Source organism: Pediculus humanus, genomic scaffold (assembly GCF_000006295.1).
Source record: "Pediculus humanus corporis 1103172108290 genomic scaffold, whole genome shotgun sequence".
NCBI lineage: Eukaryota > Metazoa > Arthropoda > Insecta > Psocodea > Pediculidae > Pediculus > Pediculus humanus.
The window spans coordinates 1,650,081-1,664,742 of NW_002987859.1; the positions used below are offsets into that span (position 1 = coordinate 1,650,081).

At 30.4% G+C, this 14,662-nt stretch overlaps 2 protein-coding genes across 2 annotated transcripts in view; both read left to right on the top strand.

Annotated features, from left to right (window-relative positions):
* Positions 1-143: 143 nt before the first annotated feature.
* Positions 144-4,152, top strand: Phum_PHUM541140 (uncharacterized protein; the record flags this gene model as incomplete). The annotated part of the gene is made up of 8 exons (XM_002431654.1): positions 144-210; positions 291-893; positions 977-1,264; positions 1,341-1,465; positions 1,549-2,314; positions 2,389-3,186; positions 3,259-3,938; positions 4,063-4,152. 8 exons carry the CDS (start codon positions 144-146, stop codon positions 4,150-4,152), a joined length of 3,417 nt encoding a protein of 1,138 aa, XP_002431699.1.
* Positions 4,153-11,875: 7,723 nt separating this feature from the next.
* Positions 11,876-14,662, top strand: part of Phum_PHUM541150 (myosin light chain kinase, putative) — a gene marked incomplete at both ends in the record, with an annotated part of 33,775 nt that continues 30,988 nt past the window's right edge. The window contains 6 exons of the mRNA XM_002431655.1: positions 11,876-11,879; positions 11,981-12,219; positions 12,443-13,232; positions 13,320-13,700; positions 13,787-14,263; positions 14,339-14,614. Of these exons, the coding sequence (XP_002431700.1) occupies positions 11,876-11,879; positions 11,981-12,219; positions 12,443-13,232; positions 13,320-13,700; positions 13,787-14,263; positions 14,339-14,614 (2,167 nt within the window). The remainder of the gene's footprint in view (positions 11,880-11,980; positions 12,220-12,442; positions 13,233-13,319; positions 13,701-13,786; positions 14,264-14,338; positions 14,615-14,662) is intronic.

Sequence of the window (14,662 nt, forward strand, 5' to 3'; positions counted from 1 at the left end):
AGACCTTGTTTTTTTTTTTTTTATTGTTCTTCGAACGAGAATGTAAAAAACTAAAAAACTAATTAAAACTGATTTACTTGAAAAGCCATGAATGTCAAAAAAAAAAAAAAATTTTTTTACGTTTGTTTGATTTGTTTTAAGCAATGGGAAACCAACAAGGAAAAACTAATAAAAGAAGTTATGCCAACAAAATCGATTGGACCAGAGCTGGTAATTAAATAAAATAAATAAATAAATAAATAGAAAGTTTTTTTTTGGTTTTTTGAAAATTTTATTTGTGAATTACGTAGAACGACCGACGCCTCCTGGAAAACCATTTTTGATACCGGAAAAAAATAATAAATATACGGATGTGATAACGATTCGATGGTCGCCACCTTTGGACGACGGTGGAGCTCCCATAATCGGTTACGTTGTCGAACATAGAAGAACTGGGTCGCCGCATTGGCTTCGTGCAACGCCTCACTTGGTAATCGATACGGAATTACCATTGACCGGATTGGAACCAGGATGGAGGTATCAGTTTCGGATAAGTGCGGAAAACGAAGTCGGAAAATCCGATCCCGGTGAATTATCGGAACCGTTGACCGTGACGCCGCAAAAATCCGCAGCTTCCGCTCCTTTTTTCAACATAGAATTGGAAGATAAAATCGGTTTGGAAAATGAAAAAGTCGAGTTTAAAGTTCACGTCATTGGCGTACCGTCACCGTCGATATCTTGGTATAAAGACGGTTTTGAAATTTTTAGCAGCAGGAGAACGAAAATAATTACCGAAGAGGACTACAGCACTTTTATCATACATCAGGCTGCGTTGGAAGACGAGGGAGAAATCAAATGCACGGCAACGAACAGAGCTGGTCACGCCGTCACCAAAGCCACGCTAAAACTTCAAGGTATTCATGAATCGTCACCAATGTGTGTGTGTGTGCGTGTGTGCGTGAACGAATTCAAAGGTTTTTCAAATTTTTAATTTAAGCTCCGCCGAGAATAAGGTTACCACGACAGTACGAAGATGGTTTGATATTTAAAATGGGAGATTCTATAAGGTTAAAAATAACGACAGCCGGAAGACCCAAACCCGAAGTAAATTGGTACCACAACGGTGAAATGATAGAAAAAAATGATAGGATAGACATAGTTAATTCGGAAACGGGTTCTATGCTTAAAATAGACAACGCCTGTAGGAATGACAGGGGAGAATATGTTATTGTGGGAGTTAACAAAATAGGAGATGACACAGCATCTTTTTTAGTAACCGTTACAGGTATGGTGGTTGTTGGTGTTGTTGTTTTTTTTTTAAAAAAATAATCACTTTTAAAATCAATTTTTTGCTATATAAGATCGACCCTTGCCACCGGGAAATGTACGAGTAACTTTGGAAGGTAAAAATGTTAATCTGACATGGACGTGTCCAGAAGATGACGGAGGTTGCAAAATAGGAAGTTTTATAATAGAATATTTTAGGGTAAACGTAAAATTCACTTGGTATTTTTCCACGTTTTTCTTTTACTAAAAATTTTTTCTCTCTCTCTCTCTCTCTAACCCAAGGTTGGATGGGACATGTGGCTAAAAGCTAAAAACAGTCGTCAGTTATTCGTCACTTTGGAAAATCTTATAGAAGGTTCACAATACAAATTTAGAATCAGAGCGGAAAATCCCTACGGCATGAGCGATCCGAGTGAAGAATCCGAATTAATATTTATACCGGATCCGAAACGTGGATTATTACATCCTCCACCGATAATGGGAGAAATGTCGAAAATAATAACGCGAAGCGATGAAAATTTCGAAAGGAAAAAAACAAAAGATGAAAAAAATTACATCAAACGACAATTGTTGGAAGAAAAAGCAAAAAAATTATTAGATACTCCTCTGTCGGAATTGTTGTTGTCTCAAAATAATAATAATAATATAGATTCGGAAATGTCGACTGAATCCATTCCCGTTTTTTCCGGTCAAGAAAATTTACCGCCGACCGTTCCGAGAAGGAAAAATAAAGGAAAAAAAAGATTGAATTTAAATCCTGCAGTTGCGGACGAGGATGGGATTGATAAGAGGGCAAAACTTAATCCCGAACATCCCGAGGATTTCGAGGATAAAAGGGATTCGGTTGGGAAAATGCATTTTGATGACGTTTTTGATTCCAATAATAAAGTCGACGGTCCTAAAATGTCTTATTATTTTCAAGAAAAACAACCTCACGCCCTCGAGACGCCCCTATACCCGAGAGAAAATGACGACACGATAATGCACGGAAGTTCTGAGCTCATGCTTGTTTTATACCCACGTGATCGTTCGAAAAGTGTCGAACTCAGTAAGTTGACTACTTATTAATTTACTATTGAATTATATTTTAAAAGTATAAATGATTATTATTATGGTTATCAGGTCCTCAACAACGTTTGGACATAGAAAGAAGTTTGAGAGAGGATGTTGTTCCACCTCCGATGTCTTTATCCGCACCCGAATTGAGTCTGACTGAAAATTTTGAAATGCCACCGTTGCGTAACGCGGTTAGTTCGACGGAATTACTCTACGAAAAAACCACAGAACGACTTTATCAGTATTCACTCCTTGACGATCAAACACCGACGGTCGTAAGACGACAGCAACAAGGCGGAGATAAAAAATCATCATTGGAAAAGAGGTCCAGTCTGAAAGAAGCCATTTTAGAAAGACGACTTAGTTTGAGAGACTCGCAAATGGAAAATTTGAACGCTAAAGAAAATACAACGGAAAACGAGAGTCGATCGAAAAGTTCTGACGTGCAACCGCCACAAACCATCCCGAAGAAAAAACCTAAAAATGAAAGGTTGAATTCGGTGGAAAAAGAAAGGATAGAATTTGCATTGGTGAGAGAAAGGTTACAAAAGAAAAAAGATGAAAAACGTTATCATTTGTTTGGATCTACCGATACGACGACAACGACAACAACAACAACAACAAATTCGAGTTCGTACGAATTTGAAATAACTGATGAAGACGAACCAAAAATTTATAAAAATAAATACGCGAGCGGAGAAGAAGAAGAAGAGGAAGAGGAAGAAGGAGAAGAAGAAGAAAGTAAAAAGTATCTACCAAATCATAAAATGTTAAATTTAAAAACTTCCATGTCGGACACAATTATTTTTCCACCAATCAAAAAAAATTCTTCGCCATTTAAAAAAGAACCGGAAATACGAGGGAGTAATGATATAATAATAACAACGGATAAAAACAATTTAACGATGACAAATAATAATAATAATAATAATTTAGAAAATGATAACGCTCATAAAAATCAAATATCAAAAAGTTTACCCATTTTCAACGCGAAAACAAAAGATGAAGAAGATGGGGAGGAGGAGGAGGAACTCGTACGACGAATTCCACAACAAAAGAAAATTAAAAAAGCGACAACGAAATTATTTAAGAAAATAGGTTTGAAAAAGAGTAAAAAAGTACCGGAAGTAACGGTGACGCCGGCGGATCCGAGTCTTCCACTACCCAAACCCATTCTTAAAAACCCGAAAACAATATTACCAACTCAAAAACAAAATTCATCGATGAGTAATTTAGCGGTGAGATCAAGAAATCCCTCTGATAAATCGATGAGCGAAGACGATTCGGAAAGTGAATTTCCGGGTAAGAAGAAAAAAGTAAGGATATCGGAACCCAACGAAAAAGAAAAAGAAGCAGAAGAAATCAAGGAAAAATCCATGGATGCCAATTCTGTCGAAAATCAAGTATTGATTTTTCATTACAATGATATACTCAAAGAATTTGGAAGTAATAAAGGACCCCCTAAAAAATCCACGAAAACGTCACAAAATTTTCAAGTTAAATTGAGTGATGAAAAAGGGGATTCCCCGGTTGAAAATCCGAAAGGATCGAAACAAGGGGAAAACGTTAAGGGATCACCGATACCACCTAAATCGTCGCCGTCGTCATCGGTGTCGGTGCTACCACAACCACCGTCACCATCACGGTCATCGTCATCATCACCGTCACCGTCACCATCATTGTCACCACAACCACCACCGTCACCATCACCATCACCGGCATCCTCACGACAATCGTTAGAACCTCTTAAAATTTCAACTCCATCGCCATCGAACCCGTCGAAATCGAATTCCGGAGTCGCTCCGAAATTTTCATATTTCGAATATTTAACCGACCTCGCCATGTTTTTTCTAGCATGTTGGCTTTATCTATTCAATAACGAACTTTACGCCATTCCTGTACTTTGTTTAATGACCTACAGGCAAACAAAAGATAAAATAATTAAAAATTATAAACAAATAAAAAATTTTTTTTCGAATCAACAAATTCCGGAAGGGGAGGAAGAATAGGAAAAGGAAGAAGAAGGGAAAAAATAAGAATATGAATGAATCCGGGGGAGGCATCAAATTTTATCATTATTATCATTATTATTATTATTAATTTTTCCTCATTACAAAGCACACAAAAAAAAAAAAATAATAATAAAAAACTTTCACTGTAAATAATTTTCGACTAAAATGTCAATTTTTTTTTTAATTTTTTTTTTTTTTTGTGACGGATGAAAAAAAAACAATAAAACATTATTATTATTATTTTTTTAAAAAAAACTTTTTTTTTTGTTTTTTTTTTATACCTCGAAAACCTTAAAAAAAAATTAAAAATGGCTTCTTTATCATCATCGACCTTTTAAAATTAATAATAAATTAATAATTTTTAGGATTTGAAAAAAAACGGAAACGATTCATCGGTGAAAGCACCGGATAAAGAATCGGGAAAGATTTGGAATAAGATTCTAGAAAATTCCAAGACATATTGTTAGAAGTAGTTATAATAATAATAATAAGGATTTGTGAATCTCACTTCTCGTGTTCCTGGCTCCACTCCACAGGAATCAGTCACTGGAGTCTAGTACAGGAGAGAACTCGTTTCTATCGAATAAGATGGTCTCAGTGAGACTTAGAAGAATTGTTGTGATGCCATAGGTTATAACAAGACGAAAACTACTCGAGTATCACTTACATTCAGGTACTTATTCCTTAGGGATCAACGGGTTTGAAACCTGGAATAAATGATGAAAAAGTTTCATTAAGACGATTTGTCACGATTATGAATGAAAATAATAATATTGATACTCAATCGTAAAAAATGAAACGACAAAATGCAATTGCATTTTTAATTGAAATTTAAATTTATTCCCTCCTCCACTCCTTCTTCCCCCTCACCCGTTTCCCGAAGCATTATTTTTCAAATTTTGTTTTACCAGACAAAATTTATTAGAATTTTTTTTTTTAATAGTATTAATTAAAAAAAATTTTTAATTTGTTTCGAATTTAAAATTAAAAAAAAAAAAACACGTACCTCCCTCCCTCTCGTCTCCTTCCTCGCTTGTACCTCCCTCCCCCGCGTATACGCCTTCGGGACGTAGGAGGAGCACGGGAAAAAAATTTTTTTCTATTTTTTATAAATTTCTGTCGTCATGCGCTTTGAATTTTGGCTGCCGTTCATCAAACAAACACCGTCACGGTTTTATCCCCAGCTTTTTTGTAAGCCAGTTACACGCACACACACAAAAAAAAAATTATTATTATTATTATCATCATCATCATCATCAACAAGTTTTTTTTTTTCGACAGAGGGGTGGGGGATATTATAACGTTGTTTTTAGTGTTAAATAAATAATAAAAATTCACCCGCGTAAAAGTGGTGTGCGTGTGTTTATTAAAAAAAAAAAAAACGAAATTTTTTTTTTTTTTTTTTCGTTATTCGAAAACGTGTTTGTGGTGTTAAAGTAATAATAATAATAATAATAATAATAATAATAATAATAATAATAATAATAATAATAATAATAATAATAAATTAAGTGTCGTTCGTTTCTTTAAAAAAAAAAAATTTCCCCCCCCCCACATCCCGGATTTGTTTTTTTTCGGTTGTTGTTTTAAAACAAACGCAAAATTTTTTTTAGTTTGGTTTGGTAAATATTTTTATAACGTAAAAAACCGGTAAAAATTATTCATTTTATGATTATCATTATTATTATTATTATTATTATTATTATTATTATTATTATTATTATTATTATTATTATTATTATTTATTAGAGATTAAAATTATATTTAAAAAAAAAAATGGTGATGACGTAAAACAACAACAAATTTTTATTTGTTTTTATTTATAAAAAAAAAATTAATTGATGGATTTGAATATACCTACTACTCACCCACCCCGTATTGATAACTCTTATCACACTGTTGTAATAATAATAATAATAAGTTTTAATATTATTAAATAATCGTCTGTTGTTACGTTTAACCCCCCCCCCTTAAAAACCTTTGATTTTTCTCTTGTATATATATATTATAAATAAAATAAAATTTACGTTTATTATCATGAAACAAAATAACACTTGGTAGCCATAACATTTATAATATATTTCTAATAATATAACTTTTATATTTTATTTATGTATTTATGTATACTAATAATAATAATAATATATATTTATATATTGGAGAAGAGTTGAAAGGATTTAAATATTTTTGTTATATATATATTAATAAATTTAAATGGAATTTTTTCGAAAAAATTTAAATTTTTTTTCACGTGGTCTTAATACAATAAATAAAATTTATTATTGTTTATATTATTATTATTATTTATTATATAAAAAATTGTTAAAACGGTTTTTTTTTATATTAGCCGGGGGAGGGGGTATTCCTGTAATCCAATTACTCAGAGGTTGGGTAGAAAGAGGATGTTTTTAGGGTTGGGGTTGTGGGATTGGATTTTTTACTTTGAATAGGCGTCCGCTAGGGGTGAATGTTCAGACTGAACGCTTTGGGGGGAGATAGGTTGATTGAGGAGAGGCAGAAATTTGTTCAGAAAGGTTTTCGTGTTGAGAGTCGCGGGTTCGAATCCTGAGAGTGAGAATTTTGGGTTTCGGTCGTGTATTTTTTTAAGGAAGGGGATCTAACACTTTTTCAAAGTATTGGGGAAAGTATGGAGTCTTGGTATTGTGTAGGGGGTTGAGGCTAAAATGAGGGTTAAACTCCCACGGGGGTTCCCTAAAAGTTCACAAAAATTTTTTTTTTTTATTTACGTTCGAGTAAAAACCATCGATTCCATTTTTGGTTTGTTTTTTTTTTTTGGTTTTTTAATTTAAAAAATGATAAAAAATTTTAACATTGAATATATATGATTACGTACATGATAATGAATGAATCAATCAATCAATCAAAAAATCTTTTTTTTCAAGGTCATTATAAATGTTTTACCCTGAAACGTTTTTAAAAACTTTTTTTTTTTTCATGCCGTTGTTTTTGTTGTTGTTTTTTTAAACTAAAAACGTTTTAAATTGAAATTTTTTTTTTTTTTTAATTTCAATTAATTTATTTACGTTTGATTTATTTATGTACATAAATAAATAAATAAAATTTAAAGTTAACAAACAAAAAAACCGGTTTTAAAAATATTTAAATAAAAATAAATTTTTTTTGTAATTTGTTGCAACAAATAATTGTTGGCAATAATTATTATTTTAAAAATATTTATTGTTATTTATTTATTTATTTAAATAATTACCGGTGCGTTTTTTAGCTTTTGCGTATTTTTAACAAAAATTAAATTTTTGCACTTATTGTTTAAACAAAAAAAAACCGTTAAAAAAAAATAATAATAATTTTAAAAAATTAAAAACAACTAAGAGGAAGGAAGGAAGAGGAGGTATTTGTTGTGGATTTTTTTCATTTCCTTATTAAAATTATTATTTTATACTTTTTTGAACGTTTTCCATTTATTATTATTATTATTTTTTGTCTTTTTAGTTTAAAAATTAAAAAAAAAAAAAAAAAAATACGTTCGACCTAAATTTTTACGAACGTCTATTAATAACTAAAACAATGCATGAGAATCACACACACACACACGCACGTTTTCATCTGTCAATTTTTTCTTTTTTTTTTGTTCTTTAATAAAAATTTATTATTATTATTATTAATTTTTAGCAGCCGAAATATGGTTTATATATTTCGTGACGAATAAAAAAAAAAAAAAATAAATTTCAATTATAAAAAATTTTGTTTAAATAAAATGCAAATAAGGGAAGGAAAAAGATGACGATACTAACAGGTATTTAAAAACATTACAAAGAATTTTTTTCGGTGTTGTGTGTGATGGAAAAAAAAAATTGTTTGTTTGTTTAAGAATTAACATCGCAATGGTTGAGTCCAGCACCACCGGGACTTACAAATCCAGAACCTGGAACGTGGATATCAGTTCGTTTGGGAGAAGATGCTTTATTGGAAGTTGAAAAAACTCCTACATCGGGTCCAATCATTCACTTGTCATGGTGAGTGAATCAATCATTCATTTTTTTTTTTTTTTACGATTGAAAAAAAATGTCAAAGAGACAGCAGACGAAAGAATAAGAATAAGACAATGACGACGACGACACAATAATAAAAAATGCAACCGAAAAAAAGAAAAAAAATTTTATATGGATTTGTACGTTTAAAAAAAAAAAAAGGATTTCGATCGACGACAGACGTAAAATTAGCCCACACTAAACGAATGCCAATTATTTTTGTAACTTTTTTTTTTTCGTTTTTCTCTCTAAATGCAATCCAAATAATTTCTTTTTTTAATATTTAACGTTTTTGAAGGTTAAAAAAAAATTTTTCTTTTTTTTTTTGTTTTTAAATAAATAATTGACATGGGCCGTCGTGGCGGCAGCACACGTAACGGTTCCAATTTATTTATTTTTTTCTTTTTTTTTGTTTTTAAATACGCCGAAAAAACTACAAAAAATTCGTTAAAAAAATTTTTTTTTTTTTCTATTTCTTCTTTTTTATTGCCAATAGAAAAATACTCTTTTTTTTTATCATTTCGGTTTTATCAAATAACAAAATAGCAAAAGGGACTACAGCAAAAAGAAAAATACATAAAAACTTAATAGAATTTTATTTTTTAATCAATGAAAATTAATAATGTAATAAAAATTGATCTGAAATGATCGCGGTACGCGAAGTTGTATGTAACGCAAATTGCATTTTTTATAAATTTAAGGCGTTTTTTTCAAAAAAAAAAAAAAAAACAAACAAACAAATTTAAAAAACTATTAATAAATATTTTTTTTTTTTAATAATATTATTATTATAATCACGATTTTCGTAATTAGGCGTTTAAATTAAAAAGAGAAAGAGAGAGAGAGAGAGAGAGAGGAAGAACGTGTATATGGCGGAATAAATATATATTAATATTAAATTTAAATCAACCGAAAAATTTTTTTAAAATTTTTTTTTTCGCTCGATGTTATTTTAAGAAAAAAAAAAATTTCGAATCTTTAAATTCGAAAATGATCAGAGAGAGAGAGACGGAAAATATAAAATATTAGTTAAACATGTTGTTTCCTCTTCTTCATTCTCGTCTCTCTTAAAAGAAAATTTTTTTTTTTTTTACTCTCGCGAATCTTTTTACAAGACGCCACCACCGACGACTATTAAGACTACAACAACAACAAAAACAACAACAACGACAGCGACGTGCGAGAGCGTCGCAATTCATTTATTTTTATTTCATTATTATTATTATCATTATTTTTATTTTATTTTTCTAAAAAGAAAGAGAAAGAAAGAAAGAGAGAAAGAAAGAAATAGAATAAATCAGTGCGTTTCGAAGAATGTGGACGCGGCCCGTGTACGCGTTTGACGTGATTTTCATTTTTGCAAATTATTTCAGATTAAGAAGGAAAAAAAATTTTTTTTTTTCTTTTATCCTACCGAAAGCATAAATTCGATATTATTTTCTTACCTATTTTTTTTTAAAACGTTTTATTTAATAAAAAAAAAATAGTAATAAAAAATTTGTGATGATGATGAATATGAATAACGACAATGATAAACAAACTGACATCAATTCTTTTATCGTTAAGTAAATCAAATCGATTTTATATCGATCGTTAACAATAATAATAATAATAATAATAATAATAATAATAATAATAATAATAATAATAATAATAATAATAATAAAAGAAAAAAATGGGATCGAAATGTTGCAAATGTAGTGACAAAAATTTAAAAACTGAGGTCGCGTCCAAATCTTCTGGCTCATCAATTTATTCACCAACAAAAAGGTAAAAAAAAAAATTTTTATTTTTATTTATTCGTTCGATAAATAATTATTATTATTATCGTGTTCATCATAATTATTATTATTATTGTGTTTTTTACGAGATGATACGAATGGAAAAAAAAATTATTTACGTAAATAATACGATTTAAAAAATCTATTTAAAAAAAAAGAAAAAAATTTTCTTTTTCCCTCCAGTCATTTTCCAAAACGATTTTCTTAGGAAAATAATTTAAAAAAAAGAAATTTTTTTTTTTTGCGTGATGACGTAATGAGGACACTAAATAGTCTGCTAGATAATTGTAAACAAAAAAATTTTCTTATTTTTATTTTTAGTTAAAAAAAAAAAAAAAAAGTCCAAGGCGAAGAAGAAGAAAAGTTAATAATAATTAATTTATTTTTAAATAATTAAAATCTAGTTTAAAAAATTTATTTATTTTTTGTTATCGTAATAAATTATTATTATTATTACTTTTTTTCTCTTCTGAATGGTGACGTCATTATTTCCAGTAAAAATTTAACGTTGATAATGTAAAATTCGTGAATTATTCGTCGGAAAATTTAAAAGTGAAATTTTCTTTTATTTAAAATTAAATTTTTAATTTTGTGTAAAAATAAAGTATCGATGAAGTGTCAATAGATAATAAATTAAATGTCGTGTAATTAAAGTTTAAAAAAAAATACTATATTGTGAATTATTAATAAAAAAAAAAAAAATTGCGGAAAAAAAATCTGTGAGGGGAAAAATATAAATTTTCATTCAACTTTTTTTTATTTTGTTTTGTTCGTTTTATTACGTAAGCTTAACGTTAATAAATTTGAAAAAAAAAAACGTGACGTGACGTAACGAAAAATTTATTCATTCCAGTCAAATAAAAAATTTAAATTTATTATTACGTCACAAATAAATAAATAAAAGAAGAGGAGAAAGAAAAAAAAGATGAAAGAAGAAATTTTTTATTTAAAAAAAAAAAATTTATCCCAACATGTCTTTCAACCAGATTTTTTTTTTTTTTTTTTTGAATTGATTTCAATTGGTTACATTTGTGTTCATCGGCCATTTTAAGAATTTTCTGCCAGTTAAAAGCTTTTTGGCATTAATTACGATTTTTAAAAAAAAATTTTTTTTCCCTTCCCTTCCCCCCTCTTTGAGTGTAACGACAACAACAACAACAACAAACACATTCGTATAATAATTGATTTTAATAAATGGACGTGTTTTTAAAATTTTAAATTTAAAAAATCAAAAGTGATGAGTGATTATTATTATTATTATTAATAAATAAAATGAATCAAAATATATTTGGGAAAATTTACGAACTTTATCGTGATTTTCTTTTTGGAAAAAAAAAAAATTTATTTTTATTATTTCCGGTAAAGAAAAAAAATTTCAAATCACCATTTTACGTTCTCGTACAAACGACAAATTATCAAATGCATATTTTAAGGTTTGTTGGTTATTATTATCATCATCATCATCATCTTCTACCACGTGTTTTTAAAAAGAATTTTTTTAAAATAATAAAAAAAAATTTATTTTAACGTAAAAAAACATTTTTATTATCAATTTAAATTGATTTATCGATTTTTTTTTATTTTTCGTTTTAATTATAAGATAAAAACGCGGGAAGAATTTTTGAAAAAAAAAAAAAAATATGGCGGCCGATCGGGATTAATTATGTAGAATTCAAATTGAAAATTTTTCCTTCGTTTCCGCGTTTAAAAAACGGGGGGGAAGGGAGGGAACGGAACGAATTATTAAAGAATGAGTGAGAGACGTCTTTATGACTTTTTTTTATTTTTATTTTATTTATTTTTTGTTCAAGGGTCAAAGGAACGAAACAATTAGTCGGAGATAGATATTTTGTAGGAGAGAATAACAATACGGTTTATTTGAACCTTCAAGGTGTTACTCCCGATGATGCTGGAGAATATACCGTAACGGCTAAAAATATTGCGGGTGAATCACAAAGCTCAGTGAAATTACGAATTAAGGATTCCGAAGATGACGAAACTCCGATATTTATACGAAAACTTAACGATTTATCTGTTAAAGTTGGTACGAGAACAAGATTTTTAGTGGAAATAAGAAGTTCCACTGATTTAAAGGTAAAAAACGCAAATGAGGAGGAGAAGGGAAGGAGGGGATTTTGTTGGATGAGTTTGTTCTGCCACTTTACATCCTCCTCCTTCTCCTCCACCTTTAAAATATTTTTTTTTTTTTTTCATTCAATGTCAGTTTAAAAATTTTTTTTTTTTTTGGCCGGATATCAAAAAGCGTAAAAAGATTTCAAAAGATTCGCTTACGTCACATGTTTTTTTTTTCATCCAGGTTGTGTGGTATAGAAATGATGTTCCTATTTTTGAAAACGATAGGTATCATTTTCTTCACGAAGGCAACTTTTTTTGCGTAGACGTTGCTCCCGTCACCGTCGAAGATGGAGGACGTTGGGCATGCGTTGGTGAAAATCAAGTCGGTAGAGCTTCTTGCTCTTGCAGATTGAACGTACTCATACCGAAAGCTTATTCTGCACCGAATTTTATCGAAGAATTAAAAGCCGTTTTGAGCAATCAAGGTACGGTGTCTTTAGAATGTAAAGTTATCGGCGTACCCACTCCGGTATTAAAATGGTACAAAGATGGTAAAGAAATCAAAGCCGGAGACATGTTTGCACTGACGGCAAATCCCGATGATCCCACTTCTTTGGGTACATATACGTGCGAAGCTGTTAATTGCATGGGTAAAAGTTTTTCATCGTCGCGGGTACACGTTATGGGTAGAGGTAGTAGAGAGGGTTCTTTAAAGCCGGCCGATTATCCATCCATAACCGGTCCTCCTCCTCATTTTTCCCAAGAACTTAAAAATGAAAAAGTTAAAATTGGATCGACTCTTAATTTAAATTGTCAAATCGATGTGCCACCCTGGCCTAGGACCATACACTGGTATAACAAAGAGGGAAAAGTGGAACCGAGTGAAAAATATCACATCATGGAAGATGGTCTTGGTGGTTATTCAATAGAAATATATCCATTAGAAGCCATTGACGAAGGTGAATGGAAATGCGTGGCAAAAAGTGACACCGGAGTCATGGGAATCAGTCAGTGTTTTGTAGAAATGTCATGTAAGCATTACAACGATGCCCCCCCCCCAAAAAAAAAAAAACTTAAATTTTTCATTTTTTATCAATGAATTTATTTATAAATTTCAGATCCTAAAAATTATCGTAAACCAAGATTTTTAGAAAGTCTAAAAGCCATTCTTACAGATGAAGGTTTAGTATCGTTCGAATGTAAAGTCGTAGGTTTTCCAACACCTCAACTTCAATGGTTTAAAGACGGACAAGAATTAAGACCTGGAGACGTTTACCAATTGACCGGTACAAATTCTTTAGGTTCTTATTCTTGCATAGCTAAAAATTGTATGGGAGAAGCAAAAAGTACGGCCGAGTTAACCGTCGAAGATATACAATACCAATTAAACGACGAAGAAAAATCATTATTATTTTCTAAAAATCAACCTCCGAGATTTATACGGGGTCTTAAAAGTTGCGAGGCTTTAATTAACGAAAATTTCAGGTTTACCGTCAAAGGTAAAAAAAAAAATTTTCTTCTTCTGCTTTTTTTTTTTTTTAAGAGAAAATTTTAATTTTAAATTTTTTTCCTCCCTTTTTTTCAGCTACGATTGTACCGACGGCTGATTTAATCTGGTACAAAGATGATAAAAAAATTGAAAAATCCGATGAAAGGTTTTTGATACAGCAGGAGAATTTAGGCGTCTGCCATTTAGATGTTAAAAAATTAGACATAACAGATCAAGCCGAATGGAAATGCGTTGCGACAAATGAATTCGGACAAAGCGTCACATCCGGATTTTTGAAATTAATCATTCCAAAACATTTTAAAAAGCCAAGATTTTTAGAATGTTTAAGAGCTATACTTACGGAAAAGGGTGCCGTGAATTTGGAATGTAAAGTTATCGGCATACCCCAGCCAACCCTTAAGTGGTTTAAAGATGGTAAAGAATTAAAACCTGGTGATATACATAAGATTATTTCCGGACAGGATGGTACTTGTTGTTTGGGTACTTACACATGCCAAGCGGAAAACTGTATGGGTTCCGTATCGAGTTCGGCTTCTCTTTTAGGTTTCGAAGGTAAATAAGAAAAAAAAGGACCGGTTTTCTTAGTCGAAAAGAAAATTTTAATTGTTTTTTTTTTTTTAATAACAGATCGTGCTGCTAAAAAACAACCGGTATTGTACAAACCGGAATTAAATTTAGCCAAAAACACATCATTGTCGACCATTAACGAAGAAAGAACGTCACAAATGTACGACACTCCATTAAGTGAACATTCTATAACTGCCGATGAACGTGGTGACGTTTCATTTTCCTTTGATGGTAAAGAAGTTTCGATATCTTTATACGAAACTCCCGATTTGACGGAAGAAGAAGCTCTTCAAGTTGTCGAAATGTATGCTGATGAACTCTCCGAACACGTTTCAGGTAAACAAAAAAAACATTAACGTCGAATCGGTAAATAGGTTCGGTAGG